The 24,698-nt window shown below is 42.5% G+C and overlaps 1 protein-coding gene across 3 annotated transcripts in view; it reads left to right on the forward strand.

Annotated features, from left to right (window-relative positions):
• Positions 1–11,908, forward strand: part of LOC119977840 (high affinity cationic amino acid transporter 1-like) — a 109,682-nt gene extending 97,774 nt beyond the window's left edge. Inside the window, exons 7-12 of one of the 3 annotated variants that reach the window (XM_038819079.1) lie at positions 294–430; positions 3,202–3,304; positions 4,139–4,353; positions 6,691–6,857; positions 6,942–7,050; positions 11,398–11,908. In XM_038819079.1, the coding sequence (XP_038675007.1) occupies positions 294–430; positions 3,202–3,304; positions 4,139–4,353; positions 6,691–6,857; positions 6,942–7,050; positions 11,398–11,600 (934 nt within the window). In that variant the 3' untranslated portion in view covers positions 11,601–11,908. The remainder of the gene's footprint in view (positions 1–293; positions 431–3,201; positions 3,305–4,138; positions 4,354–6,690; positions 6,858–6,941; positions 7,051–11,397) is intronic. The other 2 variants (XM_038819080.1, XM_038819078.1) reach the window with 2 other exon arrangements.
• Positions 11,909–24,698: the final 12,790 nt, after the last annotated feature.

The following is a 24,698-nucleotide window of genomic DNA, read 5'->3' on the forward strand; positions in this document are numbered from 1 at the left end:
CCAAACTAGGCAACCGTGCAGACTGGCTGCTTATGAATGTCATCTCGCATTTCAACGCTCGCCCAACTCATTGCGCTGGTCACGAGAACACTTTTTTAAAATTTGGCTTGTCTTTTGAACGAGCTAAAATATAAATTCAGAAGAAGTCGAATGTTGCTGGTGTGATTGAAAAGAACAATTCAGTCAGGGTTCTGTAATGTTTGAGGCCTGATACCTTTTTGGTATTGATATGTTTACTTTCCCTATACAATCACAAACCACTTTGAGTTATACAACTGATTTCTCCCTTGCAGCCTATTGGGTTCAATGTTTCCATTGCCAAGAATCCTGTTTGCAATGGCACGGGATGGTCTTCTATTCAGATTTCTGTCTGAAGTGAGTGAGAGAAAAGCCCCAATAGTCTCCACTATTGCAGCTGGGATTCTTTCTGGTAAGCTGTACGTCTTGGGCTGCAGTGTGCTTACCTGGCTCTGAGTCAATAACCTTGCACTCTGACTGCATATCTAACCTGTGTGAGTCCCAGCTAAATAAACTTTATAAATAAAACATTTCTAGAATGATGGTACCGTTGCTCCATCTCTTTAATATTTACATTTTCCCAGTCCCATCTTCCAATATGACTTGCTCACTACCAGGCAACCTTCTTCAGCAGGAAAGGGAAAAGTGTGTGCGTTGGATGATCCCATTATTACAGTTAATGCCTTACCAGTTATCAATAGGAAAGCTTCGAATTTCTGAGCTGGTCACCTCACTACCAGTGGCTGGCTGGGAAAATCAGTTTGACCAACTGAAGTTTGCTCAAGGGATTAGGTACCTGTCATTTGTTGGACTGGTTGTGCATCTCCGACTTTGTGAAACCAATTTAATTCTAAACGGCAGTAATTTTTTATGCCTAATTTAATTTATAATGGGGAACAAAGAAATGGCTGACCAACTAAATACATTGATTCTGTCTTCACAAAGGAAGACACAAATAACGTGCCAGAAATGTTGGGGAACACCTAGTTTAGTAAGAGGGAGGAACTGAAGGAAATCAGCATTAGTAGGGAAATGGTGTTGGCGAAATTGATGGGATTGAAGGCTGATAAAGCTCCAGGACCTGAAAATCTACATTCCAGAGTACTTGTGGAAGTGGCCCTAGAAATAATGGATGCATTAGTGGATATCTTCCAAGGATCTATAGACCCAGATTGGAGGGTAGCTAATGTAACCCCACTATTTAAAAAGGGAGGTGAAGTGAAAACCAGGAATTTATAGACCAGTCAGCCTAACGCCAGTGGTGGGGAAAATGCTAGAGTCCATTACAAAAGGTTTAATAGCAAAGCACTTGGAAAACAGACAGAGTCCGCATGGATTTACGAAGGGCGAATCATACAAGAAATATACATAGAAGCAGGAGGAGGCCATTCGTCCCTTCAACACTGCTCTACCATTCATTATGATCATGGCTGATCGTCAAATTCAATACCCTGATCATGCCTTCCCCCATATCCCTTGATCCACTTAGCCTTAGGAGCTATATCTAATTCCTTCTTGAAATCACACAATGATTTGGCCTCGACTACAATTTATAGTAGTTCATTCCACAATGAAATTTCTCCTGCCCTCAGTCCTAAAAGGTTTACCCCTTATCCTCAAACTATGACCCCTAGTTCAGGACTCTCCCACCATCGGAGACATTCTTTCTGAATCTACCCTCTCTAATCATGTAAGAATTTTATATGTTTCTTGAGATACCCTCTCATTCTTCTGAACTCAAATTAATGTAAGGCTAACCGACTTAGTCTCTCCTCATATGACAGTCCCACCACCCCAGGAATCAGCCTGGTAAATCTTCGCTGCACTCCCTCCATACAAAAACATCCTTCCTCAGATAAAGACACCAAAACTGCATTGCGATACTCCAGATGTGGCCTTGCCAATGCCCTAAATGATTGCAGTAAAACATCCCTATTCCTATACTCGCATCCTCTCGCTATGAAGGCCAACATACCATTTGCCACCTTTACTGCCTGCTGTACCTGAGCGCTTAGTTTCAGCAACTAATGAACGAGGATTCCCAGGTCTCGCTGAGTATCCACCTCTGTAAGTTTACACCCATTCAAATAATAATCCCCCTTCCTAATTTTGGTACCACCATTATACTGCATCTGCTGCCTGGTCTCCAAAGCCCCCCCCCCCTTCCTGGTGGAAGCGGCAGGCCATTTAAATTGCAGTCGACTGCAGCGGGATCGTAATGTCCTGCCAGGGAGTGACCATAAACTCTTGGCCAACGTAAATTAATGGCCGCCATCTTGCTGAAGTCTATGGCAGGAATGGTCACGGACGGGACAGAAAACTCAGTTTGAATGAGAGTTACACCAAGATTGCAACTGTCTGTTCATGTTGATAATTATCCAAGGTCACAGTGTGATGAACTCATTTGGTAGCCTGGCCAGTGTTCCTCCTTCCTCCAACTCCCTCAGAAAAATTCCAGCATTGCTACTAGTGGGATGTTGCTGCTGCAGAATGACTGCTTTATTTGTCTGTGTAACCGTGCACTCCAAAAAAAAAGTGTGTGGTGCTTTTGTGTTCAAATGGCATAAGGCGCTATGTAAATGCTGGTATTTCTTGCTATGTTATTGCTGTTGAATTATGCATTGCAATTATAAAGAAGGGAAATTGTTGAGCACAAAGGTCCTAATGCTGGACAGAAGAGGAGCTTTTACTGCATATGTGGTCAAACTGGCTTTGTTTTCTGTTGGTACAGCAAATTTATTGCTTTCATATTTATGCTTGTACTCTGCCAATTTGATTATGGCAATCCAGACACTTTTTAAAATATATTTTTTAATAGTAAATAATGTAACCAGTTGATTATCCGAATCCTTAATCCCCAGCAAGAACTGCCCAAAGAGCCGGATGTAGCTATATGTCTAAGATATTTTATGTTTGTATTCGGGAATGTGGAATTGAGGGGCCTAATTCTCCGATTTTCCTATTTTCACAAGATAAAATCAACTTGTTAGTTGTACTGTTGGTATTGTTGTACATGAGTAGCTTCCAGCTAATTACACCCTGAGTTTAACACCCTAATAGCAAAGCTGTGCCTGTGTTGTTCTGAAATGCTACACTAATTTTCTTCAGCGTTTTTTTATATATATATATATATATTTTAAAGCGGTTATCTTCATGCAGAATTGCATTGCTCTGTTACTGCAGCTATCATGGCCTTCTTGTTTGACCTCAAGGACCTTGTGGATCTAATGTCGATTGGAACCCTTCTTGCCTACTCGCTGGTCGCTGCTTGTGTTTTGGTGCTCAGGTAAGTGTTCTTCCAGCCTCAACCTTTCCATTTTATCCCCTCTCTCCTGTCCTGAGGCTGGAGCCATAGCTGGTCAAAGGCTTCTGCCCGCTTGGTTTTGTTCTTCATGGGCAGCACCAGACCAAGAGCTTTTGCATGATATTCCGTTGTTGGGATTGCAGGAGGCAGTTCAGCTTGATTCTGATCTCACCTAATGCTGGGGATTGTGCACTTTCCTGCTGGCATCATCAGATCAGTTAGGAGCAGAAACCCTGCCTTTTTTAACAATCCTCTTTAATATGGGGACATTGAGATCATTGTGCTGCTCTCACTCCTGCACTGACTAAGGTAACCTGACACTGCTAGACCAGGAATCAAACTTGGCAACTCGCTCATCTTAATGATTCAGTGCCACAGGCCAGTGCCTTAACTGATAGGATACTGAATAAACCAGTTATACAGCTTTTCAGTTCAATTAGTTGATTTAAATAATGAAACCAGTTGTATGTGCATTGTTCAGGTAAGATTATGGGCGGCAGAGTAGCACAGTGGTTAGCACTATTGCTTCACAGCGCCAGGGACCCGGGTTTGATTCCCGGCTTGGGTCACTGTCTGCACGTTCTCCCCATGTCTGCGTGGGTTTCCTCTGGGTGCTCCGGTTTCCTCCCACAAGTCCTGAAAGACATGCTTGTTAGGTAAATTGGACATTCTGAATTCTCCCTCAGTGTACCCGAACAGTCGCCATAGTGTGGCGACTAGGGGATTTTCACAGTAACTTCATTGCAGTGTTAATGTGAGCCTACCTGTGACCATAATAAAGATTATTCATGATTGTAAACTTGTTCCTCTTTGCAGATACCAGCCCAGTCTATTTTGTAATGCAACATATCAAATGGCAAATACATCTGATGATGTTGATATGACTGAATCAGTCAGCAATAGCGACTCCCAAGCAGACGTTTTACCAGAGAGTGAAGAAGAATTTTCATTGAATGCCTTGTTATTCCCTGAAAATAGTCTCCCTTCCAAACAATCGGGATCTATAGTTAATAAGTGTGTGTGTCTTATTGGTAAGTAACCATGGTTACCGTACCCCGTGCCTTTTAATCAAAGTTGATTTATTTCCTTGATTCAATTAGCAGCAGAGGTAATATCTGTGGTAGATATGGTTCTGCTGGCAACTCAGAAGGTGCTGGTAAGTCATCAACACCAATGCCACTGAATGCTGTTTACCAAACTTGTCAGTCTGCCATGCGCCAGTGAGCCATAGAATCCCCACCGTGCAGAAGACCGTTCTTGCTTCTGGCAAGGGGCAAATGCATAGTTTCTCAGCAAACTCTTTCATCACAGAACACCTCGAGAACTGTAGGGAGCATAATCTTCCACCCCCCCCCCCCCCCCCCCAAGTGCTTATTTTGCTAGATTGCACCCAAATGGCCCATCCTGCATCCCAGATTGTGTGTCAGATAATGAAGATGCACCAGATACCAGAACATTCTGCGTCGCGTTTAAATATCTCAAATAGGTGAAAGGCTGCCTCAGCCGTTGCTAAGTGAGAATCCGGGACAAAACTACTACAGTAGTCACTCGGACAAATATGGGTTAATTGGGGAAAGGCAGTATGAATTTATTAAAGGCATATTGTGTTTAATTGACTTGATTGGGTTTTGCCGATGACCGAGTTGACGGGGGTATTGTGGTTAATGTGGTGTACGTGCGCTTCCAAACAAGCTTGTCAGCAAAGTTACAGATGTGACCTTGGAATAAAAGGGACAGGAGCAGCAGAAATCTGAATATGGTGGGGTGACAAAAACAAAGAGTAGTTGTTTTTTTAACTGGGGAAAGGATCCTCAGGGATCTGTATTGGAACAACTGCTTTTCTTGGCCTACATTTAATGATCTGGACTTGGGTGTGAAGGGCACATTTTCAAGATTTGTAGATGAGAGAAAATTTGAAAATACTGGGAACTGTGAGGGGGTGGTGGTGGTGGGGGGGGGGGGGGGGGGGGGGGGGTTAGTGATAGACTGCAAGAGGATATGGGCAGGTTGATGGAACGGATATACAAATGACAGGTGAAATTCAATGCAGGGAAGTGTTGCATTTTGGTAGAAAGATTGAAGCAAGGCACTAAAAAACAACGGATACAATAAAGGAGCAAAGGCATCTGTGGGTAAATGTGCACAAATCCTTAAGTGGCATAGGCAGATTGAGAAAGTGGTTAATCAGGGCGGCGCAGTGGTTACCGTTGCTGCCTCGAGCCAGCCCCGGTCACCAACTCTGTGAAGTTTGCCCATTCTTACTGTGTCTGTGTGGGTTTCACCCTCCACGACCAAAGATCTGCAGGTTAGATGGATTGACACAAAATTGCCCCTTAATTGGAAAATAAATGGTTGGGTACTATAAATTTATTTTTAAAAAGAGAAAGTGGTTAATAAAGCATACAGGATCCTCGGCTATGTTAAATCTTTATAAAGTACTAGCTCAACCTCAATTGCTTCCAATTTAGGAAGTATGTGGAGCCATTAGGAGGGTGCAGAAAAGATTTACAAGAGTATCGTAGAATCCCTATAGTGCTGAAGGAGGCTACGGCCCATCATGTCTGCCCCGACCCTCTGAAAGAGCATCCTACCTCTGGTCAAGCCCCCACCCTATCCACGTAACTCGACCTTTTTTGGGCGCTGAGGGTTTAAGGTTTTGAGTCTATCAATCGTTAAATATCAGCTGACAGATACAAAAAGTGATCAACTAATTAGGTTGCTGGGCTTCATGACATGAGGCACAGAATATAAAAGCAAGAAAGTACCTGTTCAACAATGAAAAACTGGTTTTGTTTTCTGAACTCACCTTGGAATAAATTATTGGCTCTGTGGGAGGTGGAATCAGAATTCATCTGGCAAGGACTTAGCTGTGATCAGGGAGGTAGGAAGGCTGGGGTTTGTATTTACTTAAAATGGCGCGATTGAGGTGTTTAAAATGATAAGAATTGCAACATGGGGCCCAATTCCCAATCAGAGGGGAACCCAGGACATCATCCTAAAATTAACACTGGATTAACGCTTGCTGGAAATTGTTTACAAACAACAGATTTGTGAGATGGTGGGTGGAATACACTTCCCCAGGCACCGGTTCAAACAAAATCAGTCAACCAATTTTTGAGCTTAGGTACTTGGACATTGAAGATATTAACATTCACTACAACACTTAATGGATAGAGCATTGGGATTAAAAAGAAAATTGGTGGCATGGATAACAAAACCGCAAGTAAAATGTTGGTTATGAGTTCATCCTCTCTCTCCCCTCTCTCTCTCTTTATGTACTTATGTAAGTACCAAGCCAACTTTCAGCAAGTTTCACTTGGCAACTTCCCAGTTGTAACAATAGTACGATACTATCCTTTCTGTTGCAGGAATTCTCATCCTAATATTTTGCCTGCTGGCTGTCCATGCAAAAGACTCTTTGTTGGAAGGGAAAGCGTGGTGCATATGCTTACTTATTCTAATCGCCCTTTTCTGTGCAGCCTTAACTGCTATCATCTGGAGGCAGCCAGAGAGTAAAACAAAACTGTCATTCAAGGTAAGTACCTTGATTTTCATTCAAGTTTGCTGAACTACTTTGGATTAAGCTTTGCACTTGCTAATTGCGTGCCCTGATTTTCAGGTACCTCTCTTGCCCTGTCTGCCTATCGTCAGCGTCTTTGTGAACATGTACCTAATGATGCAGTTGGATCGAGGCACTTGGATTCGTTTTGCGATCTGGATGGTGATAGGTGAGAAAGAAACCATGTCCACCTTGCAGACCTCCAGTCTATCCGAAAATCACAATGGTTTTGTCTGAAGTGTCGCTATTGTTTATTTGCAACTTGCAACTAAATGAAGCGCTGCAGACTCCAGTGAAGGCTGTGAAATAAATAGCCGGGTGATTTGTTTTTGGGGCATTCATTTCAGGGACAGATGTTGGCTCGGCCAGCAGCTCTAGTCCCTGAATAACACCACCAAGTCCAGGAGTGACCTGCTGACTCACTGGATGGTGCTATCATTGAGCCAGGTTGATGTCCTATTTCAATCCGCTTAACTGTTTTGCTACTTTTACTTGTTTGTGTTGGAATGGCAGTGAGAAGGCAGATGTCACGGGTTCATATTGAAAATTTTTGAACACAAACTTGGTAGTTTGAAGTGACTTTGGCCTCAATTATCCAAATCCTCATTAGTTCCCAGAGCTTTCTTCCCTTCTGAAGCTACTCCTCATTCTGTGCCTCTTGTTGCTGTGACACTCTTGCCGAAAGCGAGAACACAGACTAAGGATAGGTGAGCATAACTCGTGGCGATGAAGGGGGGTAAAGCTGTTTGCTGACTGCTGCTTCACAAAGATGCCTTGACAGCTCTTTGGCATTCACCTGCATCATCTCACCAGTTTCGCCATCTCTCAAAGCTAGATTAAGGTTTCTGCTCCGCTGTTTTGCAATCTTTTCCTTAGCCTGATGTCCATAGTCTGGTTTCCAGCAGACTGGCCGGGATTCTCCAAAAATGGGGCTATGTCCCCACGCCCGCCGGATAACGGGCGCGGCTCAATCCAGACTTTTTTCAAAAAGTCTGGAGTGATTCTCCGACTTCAAGAGGGATAGCAGGGCTCTGGCGGCGCTGCGCAGCTCCTGCTGCTGATACGGGGCCCTGCACTTCTGTGCATGCGCGCGGCGGCCCTTTTTGTGTCTGTCCCCGCGCAACATGACGGAGCCAAACAGGCCACTGATAGGTAGTCCCTGATTGCGGGCCTGGCTGTCGTGGAGGCCCCCACCACCCACCAGGACGGCCACTGCGGCCGCGAGTCCGAGCACCTGCCGGGTGAAACCATACGGGAACCACGCTGGCAGGAACTCGGCCGGTCGACGGGAGAATTGCCACGGAGGCCTCTTTCAATGGCCACCAACCGGCACCGCGTTGACCGTGCGCGCGCAACTGCCGCCGATTCTCCGGCCGCTGGAGAATCACGTCCTGGCGTCTGAGCCGATTGCGGGTCTGAGACCCCATTCTCCGCCTCCGCACCGAGCACGATTTCGGCAGGGAGGCTCGGAGAATCCCAGCCCCTATCTTTCGCATGTTATGCTTTAGTTTCTCAAATAGTAATGCTGAGGGAATTAAAGTCGGGGTTAGGGATGTTTCCCAGGTGGTATCAGGCAGCAGATGTTACAGATTTGCTGTTGCATTGTAAGAATTAGTTTCAATGTTCCTTCTTCGATTAATTTTGTGTAGGATGTCCCAGTATTGTAAGATGCTATGTTAGTGTCTCCAGTAGCAGTTCAGTGAAGATTTACTTATCAAACTATTTATTTGAGAGGATGAACAATGTGTTAGCCCCCATGGTGCCAGAGAAAGTGTTCAGTGTGCTATCTCACCTGCCCGTATCAGGTGTTCGAGCCAGCAAAGGGAGTGGTAAAATGGCATTTTCTCTTTCTAACTGTCAGTTGACTGCGAGAATTTGCTGACCAGTTCAGTGAGCGTTTAACTGTTTTAAGTGCTGATACAGTGAAGGACACACGAGAAAACATGTCTGTGAGTTTTAAATGAAAAGGAAATAGTATTTATAGCCCTGAACATCTGATAGATAAAACACTCCAATTCACACATGCTCCGAGAGATATCCACATGGGCACAGGATGGACATACGCAAGTGGGCGTGCACGGGGCGCCTTTGTGCGCACACACATGCACACTTAAATTCTTTTAAGGCTGTCCAAAAGAATCATACATAAATGTTCAGTCAGCGATGTCAGTCTTTTAAAACTTAACCTGGTGTTTAATCCCATTCAATAAAAGCAAATCGTTTGCGATCTAAATCATGGTTTTATAACACGGGTCATTGAATGTTTTTTGCCACTTGCCGATATTTGTTGAGGAAGGTTGCATTCCGTCGCTGCTATCGGCTTCCATGTGCGACACTAAGGTTTCCTCCCACGGATACACAACGTTAAAGTTCTCTGCTGCATTTCTTCCAGAAGATCATTCTCATTTTGTACTTTATTGAGGGGTACCTGTCCTGCTTCTTGCCTTGGGGAAACATCTGGCCGGCTTTGCATTAGACTACTTTCTTTACAGATGCCACAAAGTCTCGCATGAACCATCCATTGCAGATACCTGACAGCCAATTCAATGTGTTCCAAACATTCTGTACGTCCTAATGCTGTTGTATAATCCAACCATTCTTCGAAATAAGGGCTACATTTTAAAAACTAAGTTTCTCCCCCCCCCCCCCCCCCCCCTACTGATATATTCTTGATAATTCTATGAATAAAGTACCAAGAGCCTCTTTCTGGAGAGTGTAATTACAGCAAAGACGATGGATTAATCGATCACCATAGTCCCCGAGGACATGAACTGCTTTCCCCTTTTGAGGGAGAGTTGACTGGCGGTGATTTGACCTGAGGGGCACCACACCTCAGGCGAAGGGCCAGGTTGAGAAGACTTCATGGATAGTACTATAGTTATTGAATTAAAGTACAATTAAAGCTCCACCCAAACTTCCTCCCACTCTGCTTTGTCTAGTTCTAAGGAATAGGAGAGGGGAAGACTAAAAGGCCTGTCCAACCTGCTCTGCCATTCAATACAACCATGCTTGATATTAGGCTTTGACTTCACTTTCTCAGTGTCCACATGTCCCTTGATTCTCTGGAAGACCAGAAATCCGTCTATTTCAGCTGTAAATATATTCAATATGGTGCACTCACAAAACTTGCAAAGCTTCTCAACCCTATGATTAAAGTAACGTCTTCTCGTCTCAGTCTTATTGATAAGCCCTGTTATCCTGTGCCCCTTGTTCAATATTCCGCAGCCAGGGGAAATGCCCACTTGGTGTCGAACTTGTCAAGCTCATTCTTCTAAACTCCAGAAAATATAGATCCAATTTTCTCAACCTTTCATCCCCAGGGCCAATCTAGTAAACATTTTGGCTTTATTGCCTTCAATACAAATATATCCTTTCTTAAATATGGAGACCAAAATTGCACACAGTATTCTGGACTTGCCCTCGCCAAAAGCAAGTTGCAGCAAGATGCCTCTATTCTTGTACTCCAATTCCCATGCAATAAAGACCAATATGCCATTTGCTATCCGAATTGCTTGCTGTACCTGTTTCTTGTACGAATACACCCAAGACTCCCTGAACACCAAAGTTTACAAGTTTCACACCTTTCTAAAACAAAAAATATTATGCTTTCCTATTGTTACAACCAAAGTGAATAACTGCACATTTTTCCACATGTAACTCCCATCTGTTTCCTTGTTACCCAATCACTTAATCTGTCCAAATCTCTTTGTAATGTCTTTGCACCCTCCCCACCGCTTAAATTTTCACCTGACATTTTATTCTCAGTAAACTCTGATACCTTACTCTCTGGTTTTTATCTAAGTCATTAATATAGATTGTAAATAGCTGAGGTCCCTATTCATTGTCTCCCATGTACTCATTTGGCATCTATGCTTTTCACCGCCCACCATTCCGTGTGGCAGCAAGTCCCACATTTGGTACTACAAAACTGTCAAACGCCTAGAATTTCTAAAGTGTGTACACTGAGGAACGATTATAATTACTGTATTTGTGTTGTAAATTCACCCTTTAAAAACTAGCTGTAAAACTGAAAAAAAATCTGCAACAGAATGTTGCCAGATTATATTGGATACAATTGGCACAAGGCACAAATATGTACTTGGCAATTGCAAGATAAATCTCCAATTCGCTGCATGTCCTTGCAAGCATTGAAATTCTTCCAGTTATGCTTCATCAGGTAAAAATTAATTGCAGATTCATGGATACCAAAATAGACTAGGTTGAGGAATAATAGTTTCTGTGTAATTTGGAGCCTCCGATTTTAGTTTGAGGTACTATTCCACCCGGTAAGAGAAATATGTCCGAATCAGTTGATCAAAGTGGTCGTTTTAGATGGCATCTTTAATCTCCTAGTTGTACTTGTGCTTAAGTAAATAAGGAATTTGCTTGGATAAGGAAAATATTGTTTAACTTTTTAAAACTTATCTCATTGGGAGAGTTATTTGTGATGTGTTGCTTGAGTTTTCAAAGTGGACCTGTTATTAAACAAGAATCCTTTGTTTTCTTTTTCTGACAGGATGCATTATTTACTTTGCTTATGGAATTTGGAACAGCTCAGAGTCTAACTGCTCCAGTTTCCCAGCTGACAGAACTGCAAGGGTTTTTAAGGACACGGTCAGTGGGTCAAATGGTGAAGCAGTACCTCCGGAGAAGGAAGCTTTCTTGCCGAATACCATGGAGTATGTTGCAGAAAGTAGGAGTGGCGAGGATGATGTTTAAACCACTAAGAGGTTTAGTCTCTTCCGAATATACACCCCCAGTATGTATCTTGGACATTTGAAAAAGGAGCACAGCTGAACAAATCCTGCTTGCGTCACGCGGGGAGTAAGTCTTTCCCCACGTAACAGTGGCGAGGGTTTTCATTAAGTTGTTCCGCTGAGCATTTGTGTGCTCGAAAGCCAACACTGCTACTATGTGATTTTTGTTTTCTCGTATTTTTGCCCCTCCAAAACAATGGTCGTGTCGATTATGCCACGTACAAGTAATGGGTGGCTCGAATAAAATTGGAATAAAAAGCCTAAAATGGAGTCCAGGGTGGCCAAGTTTGGGGTATTTATTGGGTCTAACTATGAGAACTGCTTTCAGCTGGTGATCATGTGCACAGAAAAATGTAGGTGGATATATATTTTTTTCAAAACAATATTTTCCTGGCCGAGTGAGCACTTGTAAAATAATTTTGTTAGCAAGTACAATAGTATCTATTTTTATTTGGGTGTTTTGAATCTCCTGAAACTTTTCATTGCCTTCCTCTAGCTGCAGTTCTTCCAGTGCAGGACACTGAATGTCTGGAAGTGAACACTTTAACTTCCTACCCAAGAGTCAATTTCTCAAACATTGTTACAATCTTTACATTTTATTATCCAGGCAAGCAAAGAACAGAATCTATCAAACCCATTTAATAATTTAAAAAGAAAAGTCAGGTGCAATTATTTTGCTGCTTTAAGCAGTTTTTAATAGGCCCTCAGATTTAATTTATCATCTCGATGGATGGTCTGATTGTGCATGTCCATATTCACTTTCTGTTTCAGATGGGGGATATCTCACCTGATTGCCTTTTAAATGTATTTCCACAGGAGCAAAGTTTGCATTGTTGTGCTGTAGAAAGAAGAATTGTGCCAATTGCTTGTGCTAGTAAACCTTAATAGGAACCAATGCTTTGCCTTTGGCTGGAAGCAGAGAAGGAACCCAAGCCTTGAATCTGGCACAAGTGCATGTTTCCCCTCAGGGCGGTGAATCTGCTTTAAACAAAAGCCATTTATGTCATCAAAGTTAGCACCTTTTAAAAACTGGATGACTTGTCCAGCCATGAAAGGCTAATTATTTATTATCTTAAATTAGGTGAGATGCTGGGGTATTTTCTTTGATTTGTAATTGGAAAGCAGTAAAATGCCTGCACAATCTTTTCAGAAGAGTTTGTGTGAATGGGGCCGAGTCCAGGATATGGCTACTAGTTCTACTTGTAGCACAGGCATTGGGCACGATTCTACCGATCAGCGACTGAGTGTTCCTGCCAGGCGAAAAACAGAATGATTCCCACTGGCACTAGGAGCGGCCCCGACGTATCATGCAGTGGTCCATAGAAAGTATTTTGCCCTCGATCAGGTTTTCAGTGTCATTCCATGGCACACTGGGTTCTCGCTGAAATTGGAAGGGGCGAGACCTAATCTCACTAACTGGTCACGCTCCGTTGTGATCGGAATGCTGTTTTTAAAGGACACCCTGATCTCTGAATGCTGATGCAAGGTGTCCGGGGGGGGGGGGGGGAGATCCGTCACAGAAATGATGGTGGGGGGAGGGTTTGTGCTAGGCTGGATGGTCTCAGAACCAGGGTTTTTCCTGGGATGGGGTTCATTTGACTGCTTCTCCCATCCCTTTTAACAGTCAATATCTAGAAATTAACCTTCTCTTATAATAAAGTGAAAGTGTTCACATCTGGACCCCTAAATTCTTTTGAAAAGTCTGTCGTTATGTCAAGTTCAAAGATCTGAGATGAAGGAAAATGTAATCCTTTTAGTTTGGTGGAAATCTTTGAAGTGCTTTTCAATTTCATTACCCTTGAAAGTATTGAAGACTGTTTGCATGCCTAGAAGGCTAAAAGCTTTGAACTGCTTTTTTTGCATTCAATTTCATGCACCATCGCCTCCGAGAAAAATTTTGATTGACTGATCGAGGCAGTTTCAATGGGGAGGGATCAAGATTGTTTATTTATATAGCTGTGCAGGGATCCATTAACTTGGGAGCAGGTCGTTTTCTAACTGCAATTTTTTTTTAAAGGCTGCCTCTTTGTTCTCGCTCTTTCTAGGAAGCACTTTTGAAGGAAGAGACAGCCTCTTTAAAACGTTTTCTAACCGCATTTAAAAAAAAAATAAGGGTTTAGGGATCCAGAGGGGAACACTTTCACTTAATTATGAGAGAATTTTAATTTCTCGATACTTATTGTGAGAGAATTTTTATTTCTAGATACTGACTGACTAAATACTGCAGATGGGAAGAGCAGACAAATGTCACCCATCCCAGGAAAACCCTCCATCTTTCATGAAGGACCCTCCCATGGCCCCCTGGAGGGAATTGTGGGGGGGGGGGGGAGAGAAGAGAATAATCATCCCCTTCCCACCCCTCCGACAAGCCGCCAGGAAACCATTTTTAAATACTTGTACCAAATTACACTAATGTGACTGTTTGCAGGGTGACAGGCAAAACAGGCGGCAATTGAATCCGGCTTCCAACCTGATTATAGCATCTAAATGAATGCTGATGAGCACTTTTCATGTTCATGTGGGGTTCGAAACCCATCATGGTCGGCAAGGCGGACCAGGCGACTCACGACGGGTCTGACGCCTGGTGCGAGCGGCCCCGGAGAATCCTGGCCTTTATGTTGAGTGCTTTTTCTTGTTCCATGCTTTCTTGAGCATTAAGCACCCCAAGGTTGGCCATGAACCAGTTTAAACTGCTAGATACAAAGAATGAGGAATGGAATTGTGCATACTGCCAAAATGGGTGCCAAATATCTGAGAGTAGGGGCGTACTTTTCTTGTCAAGCTGGCTGTGTGGTAATATGGCACCTAAAACATTTGTGTAAGGAACTATATTGTCAATTTTTAATCAACCATCCACAATGTCAAGAAATGCCAGTCCAAGGTTTTAATTGTTGTTAGCAGTACAATCAAGCAACCTAAGGCACTGTGTTTTAATGAATTATGTAGATATTCTGGGAGGAGATTTTCATCTAGAGATGGAGCAGATAAAGTTCTAATAATAAGAAAGACTGATGCCCTCCCCCTGCTCTTTTTAAAAAAAAAAAACTTTCTTCACAGCATGTTAACGATTTCAGGACCCCAGACTGGTATGTAATGCACAATGATATTAATTTGCTCAGTGGAACGATTTGGACTACAGCACTGCAAGTACTGAGAAACAGTTTACACTGTGTGCTGCATTTTATCAATTGCTGTGAAGCAGAAACAGCACACTATGGTACTAGATTAATACCCCAAAATTTATAGTATTAACAATTACATTGTTTAGTCTTCTGCAAAAGTCTCATCAAAAACTGTTGAGATCATACTGCACAGTCAAGCTACACTCCTAATCAAATTTAAGAGGGTTTTTTTGATAGCAATGTCCTGAGAGATTTTGTATGCTTCAAGCCTCTGAAAATTGCAAAAAGAGCAATTTTCTGTGTGTTGGGATGAACATTGTGATTATAATAACATGCGTGTTACTCGTACAAATCCCCTTAAGCAACAGTACACTTGAACTACACCTGGTATCATGTCTATGGGTGATGTATCATATTGTTGCAAAATGGGAGCACAAATTATTTGTTACAGGCATTAAAATCTCACCCGTACCATCCCATAGTCTGGAGTCGCACTTGAAGATAGCAGATTCCCTCTACTGAAATACATTAGTGAAGCAGTTAAGTTAGAGCCATTTTTATGCTGATATCTGTTGCCAGACTGCAAATGACAAAGTTTATTGAATTCAGCTTTCCACTTGTGGAGTTTGAACACATGACCTCTGGGTTTGCTGGCTGCAAGTGCAATGATCCTAATCTTCAGTTCCTACACATATAGTGGTGGGGGTGTCTTACAAGGGGATGATTGTGAGTGTGTTGACAGCAAAGAATTTACAACTACATGTGTGCATTTTTCTCAGTCGCATGGCCTCAACAATTGGTAATGTAAAATTTAAGACATGTAGCTCAATCCTATAGAATAAAACTGCTGGACCTTTGGCAATTTTCCTTTATTGCAAAATGACTAAGGATCAAAGTGAGGTTTATAAAGTCTTGATTGTAGGTAGATGAGGTGAATTTGATTCATATAGCATTTCAAATATAGAAAGCAGCCCCACAGCATTCACATGATATTGTCAGGACGGTCAAAAGGTTTTTAGGGTGCTATAGGAGGATGAGGTGATAAGAGGGGCTGAAGGATTGAAGGAGGTAATTTCAGAGCATGGGATCCAGGTGGCTGAAAATGGGGCAAAGAAAGGGGAGAATGCACAAAGTGAGTCAGAGGAATGAAATAGTTTGGGTGGTTTTTTTTGTAAGGCTGGAAAAGGATCACAGAAAAATGGGTCTGAGTGAGAAACTTCTTCAAATATTTCAACGGCTCATTTTGTTTTTTATAAATTGTATGTACAGCACATAAATTATGGGCTGAATTTGTGGGCGGGTGAGTCTGCCCCCACTTGGTTCTAAATTGGCTTAAGGACTTGCATGCCTATCTGTATCAAAGTCCCACCCCTGGGAACTGAAGGCCAGTTGATTGGCAGAGGAGGCCACACACACACACCATCTCCCTTGCCTTGCTACTAGCACAGGTAAAATGCCAGTGGTGCCAAGAGGGGAGGCCCATGGGTGGCCATTAATTGGCCACTTCAAAGCCTTAATTGGCGCATGGGCAGGTGGACCATGCAACACCTCTCGCGGTACTGGTAAGATCCACCTATTAATTCATACAAGGCAATAGTGAGTTCATAGTTACAGCAATGTATTGGTTTTCACACCATATTATAGCAAAGGCATTAAAGCTATAGAAATAATATAATCTAGGTTCACTAGGGTTATCCAAGAGATGGGAAATCATATTTGCAAGAATTGAGATACCAGGACTCTTCCTACAAGAACAGAAGGTTAAGACAACATTTATTAGAGATTTTTAAAAGCACAAAGGGTTTTAATAGTGACCATGACCATTTTACCTGGTTGAGTCAATAACAATATTAATTTAAAATCATGATGATCAGAATGGTTAAGACAAATGGCTTTATTCAAAGGGTTGGAGGAGCACACAGTGCTTTGCTAATAGGGAATGATGCAGGCATCATTGCATCTTCTAATGGACAACTGGATACAGATTTGAAGGAAAAAAAAAACACTGCTATGTGGAGAGAGCGGGTTAGTGGCAATAGTTTTGGATTCCTATAGCAAAGGACTGGCACGGATGCATCGTGCATATCTGAAGAATTACCTGTTTACTCCACTCCCCCCTTTCTGGTGATAGCTGAGTGATTCATTAAACTAAATTTAGTGACGATCCACTGGTATATTTTATATTGAAGTAGTAATCAGGAATTATAGTATTTACTATTCGCATCTTCATGCCATGGTACATTTTGAAAGACTTGTTAAAAGTTTAAAACCTGTATGTAACTGCACAAATGGTGCTGCACATCAATGTTTGGTGCAACGCAGCCTTCATATTCAGCTTTAGACTAACCTCTTTGACAAATCAGAGCGAAGGCAAATCGGGCATGTTTATTTAGTTGCTCAACGGTGAATGGCATTACAGGGTCATAAATGTAACGAGCGAATCCCTAGCAGGAGGAAAATACACAAATGAGTGTTCCACTGATCAGCTTTTATTTTTAAACTGAATTTCTAGCGTCAATTTTCAACTAATGAATAATCACTGTAATGAAAATAATTTGGATCTATGGTTAGCTTTTGAAAGAGAAAGAACTATAAACGACCCTCATGGCCTTAAAGTGGATTTTGATGTTCTGATATGCAGATTATTGGAAAAGATGGTGCACCTATCCTAAAAGTATAAAATGTGGGATTGCATGCGAGAAGATGATGGGTTAGGATGGCCAGCTTCATTGTTTGCTGCTGGCTGGGATCAACATATTGGAAAAATCAAGGGAAGCAACCCTGGGATCTTCCAATCTGTATTTCCAGGAGGCATGATTCCCAGTCAGTAGTGTATATGCACAACATTAGCCCTAGTCTTTCTAGCTTGGCCTCATCGATATATACTGGTTGGTGGATGAGTTCGACATGAAAATGCTGACAGCTTGCAGTACGTGGATAAGAATTAATCTGGTTACTGCATTTACAGTTTGTGGAAGTTTTCATGTCCATGTTTGTTTTTGTATTGGGAAGTGGTGCAGAGGCACTGATCCCTGTGGGATATGGTACTTTACAGTTTGGGCTGCTAAGGAAGCAATCATAGGAGGTCAAGAATGAAATACAGGGTTGCACTTCAAGGTCAATTCACACCACTCCTGTAATTTCAACGGGTGCTGCACTCAAAGGAAGTGTGGGTTAGAGACCTTCAGTACAGATTCTCTGACATGTGATTCCCTTGGACTTGGAGCGTGATCCCTATTGGGAGCACAGAATCAGTGAAATTACCCTATATCGTTTACTTGGAAAATGATGGTATTGTATTATAACAGACTCTGATATTTCTCATTCTAAAATGGAAAAGGGCATCTAGAACTGAGGCGGTGCTGCATGCAACAGTGCCATGTGATCATAGGTTAAGGTGATTCTTGGGCTCCCAGGCTGCATGTGTTTTCTGGTATTTTGTGCAGTTCTGTATTTTGAGAAGAAAATTTAGTTATGGATTTTTAGACTTGCCATCTCCAATCAATAATTATATAGTCAAATCTTGCATTTGTTGTTTAAAAAAAAGCCTGCGATGACAGATGTTTCCCTCATCCCATTAGAAGTGACACTTAATTCACGAGAGCTTGAACTACAACAAAATGACCTGAGCCACACTTAACTGTTACCTTTATTTTATTTGGTATTCCTGTTTTGCCACATTAATAAATATTGCAATGTATAAATAATCAGCAGCAGCAACTCTGTTCCTGTCGGGATTCCAGGGTTTGCCATGGAAAGCGATTTAAATGGGGAGATAATATTGCTGAAGACTCATTGGGGGGGTGGGGGATGATGTAGAATTTTTTTTTAACAATTCACCCCAAGTTTCATCTGAGTAGCCGTGGGTGGAGCGCTTCGCTTGGTGCTTAACTCTGCATTCGGAGTAGAACAGTTTTTAGAAGATGTGCAATTGGCTACTGCTGTGCTATGCCTTCAGCCGTAAAAAGTATTTGAGTAGCACAAAACGTAACATGGTCAGACTTTTATCGCTATTTATTGGGAAGCTATGATAATTAGGGAGACCCCTCACTAGTTACAACCGAAGGAGACTTGGTACCAGAATTTCTTGTATGAACGTGATTGGGGCCTGCAAGAAAGTGGCTGTTTTTCAGCGAGACTGTGATTTATTTCTAAAGGTGAATCGTGGTAACTTTTAATCCCTACAACGTATATAAAAGTATTGCATTCTGCCTGGTTCTCATGGGCAGTGTATGAAAAATCATGGGGGGTGGGGGTATTGTCATTATCCAGCTATTTGAAAAATGAATGGAGAAGTTACAGAATTTGTGAACCTGTGATTTTCCCAGATGCAATCTCTAGGCTGCTGGTTCCCTCTAAATTAAAGCATTAATTACTTGAAGGTGAAAACAGGGCCTCTGCCCGCCGAGAAGACTACAAGCAGCCAATTTACCTATTTCACACTATGATTGTTTCCTGAATACAGAGTGGATAAAGGAGTCGGGATCTGTATGGGGGTTTCCATTCCCTTTTCATTCCTTGGGTGCTGTAGATGATTTCTGGAGGAGGGTGGAAGTGCGTTGGTAATCCCATGTGAATGTGGTGGGAACGAGGTCATGACCCAACTTCCCCCATTTACCTGGGAATCCACTTGGCAATGGTACAAACATAGTGCCGTTCACTGACAGTGGGCCTTGCTGTTGAATCTGCGCAAGCCTGAAATAGGAGCTTACTCTCCTTCCATATTCCAGGTGTAAGCCCCTTCTAAATGACATACTTCTGTTTGTGCTGCATTAGGCCCATTAAAATGATCTAGCCCCATGGATATAGGTAATTTTCTGGGATGATGGGCCGTTTGTCTTAAAGTTGAGAAAGTTGTGCCTAATTTGGAGTTTAGAAGAATGAGAGGTGATCTTATTGAACCATGCAAGATTCAGAGGGAGTGTGACCAGTTAAATGCTGAGAGGATGTTTCCTCGGGCAGCACGGTGGCACACGTGGATAGCATTGTGGCTTCACAACTACCAGGGTTCCAGGTTCGATTCCCTGCTGGGTCACTGTGTGCGCAGAGTCTGTACGTTCTTCCCGTGTCTGCGTGGGTCTCCTCCGGGTTCTCTGGTTTCCACCCACAGTCCAAAGACGTGCAGGTTAGGTGGATTGGCTGTGATAAATTGCCCTTAGTGACCTAAAAGGTTAGGAGGGGTTATTGGGTTATGGGGATAGGGTGGAAGTGAGGGCTTAAGTGGGTCGGTGCAGACTCGATGGGCTGAATGGCCTCCTTCTGCACTATTTGTTCCATGTTCTCGTGAGGGAATCGAGAACTAGGTGGCAGAATTTCAAAATGAGGGACCTTCCATTTGAGGTGAAGGTGAGGAGGAGCTTCCCTGAGGATCATTGGTCTTTGGAGTGCTCTTCCCCAGCGAGCAGTGGAGACAGGGTCATTGTATTTATTCAAGATTGAGTTAGACAGATTTTTGGTTGATAAGGGAGCCCCAGTGGGGTGGACAGGCAGGAAAGTAGAATTAAGGCCACAATCAGATTAGCCATGGTATTGAACTTGAGGGGCCGAATAGCCTACTTCTATGTATGTTCTCATGTTTTAAGTTAGCGACAGTAGTTTGACTCGGTGGGAGCTGGAATGGGGAAGAACTAAAATAGCTCCTTTATTTACAAACTCCTTTTCTGTCTCAGGCAGTGCTTTCCTGCATAGATTGCATAGATGGCACATCAGATAATACTTTGCTAGCAGTCTATATTGGCTGTTGCAGTATAGCAATACAGTAGCGTTACACTGACCATAAAGGTTTGACCGATGTATTTTAAAGATGTGTAATTTCTTTTAAAATGACTTGTGAATATTCTCAGCACCAAGTATGGCTGTATCGGGCTGTTTACCTGAAATCACTGTGCATAAATGTCTGTTGGAGTATTTAGTGATGGACGTTGAAGAAACATTGATGTAAAATAATTTGGGGTAAGAAACATAATGCATATAGCATAGTACAATACTTCACCATTTCAATGAAAAGGAAATGTGTGTTGAGTTTACAGGATGTTGCAGTATAATAAATGTCAATGGCTAAATTGCCACATATATTTTGACAGTATGGCAGGAACTTTCAACATTGATTTATTTGTCATGTTTCATCTACGTGCAAGCTTGGCATTTGCTAAGGGACAGGAAGGTCATTTTTCTTTTTTTTTAAAAAAAAAAGCTTGCCGTATACCAAGGTAAAATAAACGTGTTTGCGAATGTGTTTTCAAATTACATTGAATGATTAGTGATGTCATGTAAATAGCCTAGTATTGTCAGTACAAAAAGAAATGGGATGGTCTACTGTATATAGTCGTGTGGTTAAGAATCTGTATTTATGTAAAAATAAGTTAATCTGAAGTATACATTAGTGGTTTTGTTCTTTTCCTTACAGTAAGTTATTGGCTGGAGCGGTTTGCTTTTATTCACCAGGGCTAAAATGCATTAATTTTTGATTGCATGATTTTATTTGAAATATGATTTTGATCGTTTCTGAAACATGTATCCTACCATTTCTTAGCTGTAACAAATGGATTGTTTTCGTACCTTTTACCCGCTTTTGCTGACTTGCCTATTGTAAATAATAAAGAGCTTTTTAATGGCATTTTAATTTATTTCACACTGTTCTTTAATGTGTGGATTGTTCAAATACAGTATCCATAAAACTGGTAAAGATGTCCCTCGGTACCGCAGGGCACAAGGAACTTCAAAACTGTTTTGAATCTACCCTCTACCATTAAAAGAAAAATAATTCTTTATTCTACAAATGCGACAGACCATTTGGATTTGTTGCCACTGATGCGAGGCAAAATATTACTGCAGAATAGTATCCCTGTAATTGATTTCCGTCATTTATTCAGCCATTTTTGATCAAAGTGCACTTTTTTCTGGGCAGTTGTTCTGAACTACAGGCATGGTTTTGTCTTCTGTCATTGAAGCCCCATGGCTGTGGTCTCGTGCAGGAAAAATGCAGTTACCATTCTTCGTGTTTCTCAAAGTTGATGTGTGTCCTTGTGCATCAGTCACTGAAAGTAAACGTGCAGGTACAGCAGACAGCAAAGAAGGCAAAAGGTATGTTGGCCTTCAGCGAGAGGATTTGAGTATAGGAATAAATGTGTTTTACTGCAATTATATAGGGCATTGGTGAGACCACACCTGGAGTATTGTGTGCAGTTTTGGTGTCCTTCTCTGAGGAAGGATATTCTTGCTATGGAGGGAGTGGAACGAAGGTTGATTCCTGGGACGGCAAGACTAAATCGGTAAGGATTATATTAATTGGAGTTTAGAAGGGGGGAGGGGGGATCTCATAGATATGTATAAAATTCTAACGGGATTAGATTGGGTAGATTCCAAAAGAGACCAGAACTAGGGTCATAGTTTGAGGATAAGGGGTAAATTTTTTAGGACTGAGGTGAGGAGAAATTTCTTCACTCATAGAGTGGTGAATCTGTGGAATTCACTCCAACAAAAAGAAGTTGAGGTGAAGGAGTTTCCAGAAGGGATTAGATGTAACTCTTGGGGTTCAAGGGATATGCGGGCGGGGGGGGGGGGGGGGGGGGGGGGGGGGGGGGAGAAAGAAGGCTCAGGGTATTGAGCTTGATGATCATCCATGATCATAATGAATGGCGGACAGGTTCGAAGGGCCGAATAGCCACCATCTGCTTCTATTTTCTATGTACGTGGATAGCATTTGAATATTCAAAAAAAGGTTTCACAACAGGATCATTTAAGTTGAACACAATCTTGGTTTTAGAAGTTACTGAATCTGATTTCTTGTCTGACGTGCTCACATTACTACCTTTTGAGCCTCATAATCGGCCTAACTGAGGCCTCCTGGAGGCAGGTTCAGTTGGTTAATGTCAGCTCCTCAGTTCAAGATCTGCATCAAATGTCATGGTGCATCAAATGTCATGGTTCCTTATTGGCCAATACCCAAGGTACATGATCATGTCCTCATAACTTACACACTCAAAAGACCGGTGGGGGTTGGGGGGGACGGATGGTTTTGATCATTGGAATTGGGCTATTATGATAATTGGAATCGCTGAGAGGTGGGATGGAGGTGGATCCACTGCCTCTGGGGACAGGCCCAAGGCAACAATGGAGGTGAGTGGTTGGCCAGGCTGATGAGTTGAAATGGAAAGCGACAAAATAGTTGGGTTCCTGCTTGCAGACTGAGAAAAGGTGTTCTGCAAAGCAGTTACCCTGGCCGGGATTCTCCCTTTTGGGGACTAAGTCCCCACGTCCGCCGGAAAACGGGCGAGAATCACTCCGGACTTTTCCCTCGAGTCGGGGGTGATTCTCCGTTTTCCAATGGGCTAGCAAGGCCCCGGAGTGCATTCCGCAGCTCAGGCTGCTGGCGGGTCCCTGCTCTCCAGACCGTGCGGGAAGGCCTGGTTGAGGAAAAGAGCAAACGTGTCAGAAGGACTGTTCTCAAAGGTGGCATTGTTGGAACTGATGTGATGGCAGTGGAGAAACTGGGAGGATGTGATGGAGTCCTTACAGGGAGCTGGGTGTGAGGAGCTGCAGTCAAGGAACCTGTGGCTGTCGGTGCATTTGCAATGAGGTGGTCTATCACTGGAAAATGAGACCCAGAGATCATGGAAGGTAAGTGTCAGCAATGGACCTTGTGATGATGAGGAGGGTGTAATTTGGAAGGGAAATCGATAAATTCACACTCCTTGTGTCAATGTCTCTTCAGTTCCCACCTTTCACTGATACCTTCTCCACCATCCAATGCCCCCGCCGCCCGATAACTACATAATCCATCACATTTCCACCCAGCTTCAGCTCTGAAGAAGTCATGGGCTCTGTTTCTCTTCACAGATCTTCCAGACCCTTGAATTTATTCAGTATTTTCTTTTTTTAATTTTTAAAAAAAATCCTTAAATTACAAAACCATAAACCAAATAACCCAGTTAACCACCCCCAACATGACCAATTCATTAAAGTACAATATGACTAGTTGCCATCGACAGTAGAATTCTTCAATTGACTTCACTTATTTGAGGCCCCTCAGGGCAATCGCCAATGACTCAATTGCCAGCGCAAACAAGAGGGGAGATATAGGGCACCCCTGTCTCATCTCCCTATGTAGCCAAAACTACCCCAAACTTCTGTTGTGCCCCACAAAGGGCTGCAATCCCCATGCATTTATTGTTTTGTCTGATCGATTGTTTTTAAAAACACATGAGCACAAACTACCCCACCAAGGCCTAACCTCCACCCAATTCTTATTCTACTTTCTAATCTTCGAGGCAAAACTCTTGACTACTACTGTCCTTATTTCATTCTTTATGTTGTATATCTGGGCATGCGTTCTCGCTGGTTCCGCATTAGGTGATGTGTAGAGCTGTTAGCGGACTATTTTTGTGGGCTTTGGGCAGATCACTATCTTGATTGTATGAGCAACACCCGTAATATACCTCTCATCCTGTTTTACAAGAATCCAGAGTGTGGGCACCTTCATACCTTTTTCGATTTGATTTATTGTCATGTACCGAAGTACAGTGAAAAGTATTTTTCTGTGGCCAAGGGAACATACACAGTATGTACATAGTAAACAAAAAAATATATAATCGATAGAGTACATTAAAAAACAGTGGTTACAATGTGGAACAAGGGGCCACACAAAGCAAATACATTTTGAGGCAACAAAGAAATACAACGGGGGAGAGAACACGGATGGGGTCAGGAAAAATCGCTGGAAAGAAGATTTTTGTTGACTAATTGTGGGATGGCATCGGGAGCAATAGAAAATTCTCGGGAATTACCTCGCGCTCACTCAGATGTCAGCCAAAGCACCAATGTGATGGTTTTTAAAAGCTTTCGACAGCAACTGTAAGAAGACCAACAGTTGAGGAAGAGTTGGTTGTATTGAAGTGGGTGGGGTCTGGGCTGCAGGGAACGGGGATTTTTGAAGTCTG

The sequence above is a fragment of the Scyliorhinus canicula genome, chromosome 14 (assembly GCF_902713615.1).
Source record: "Scyliorhinus canicula chromosome 14, sScyCan1.1, whole genome shotgun sequence".
Lineage (NCBI taxonomy): Eukaryota > Metazoa > Chordata > Chondrichthyes > Carcharhiniformes > Scyliorhinidae > Scyliorhinus > Scyliorhinus canicula.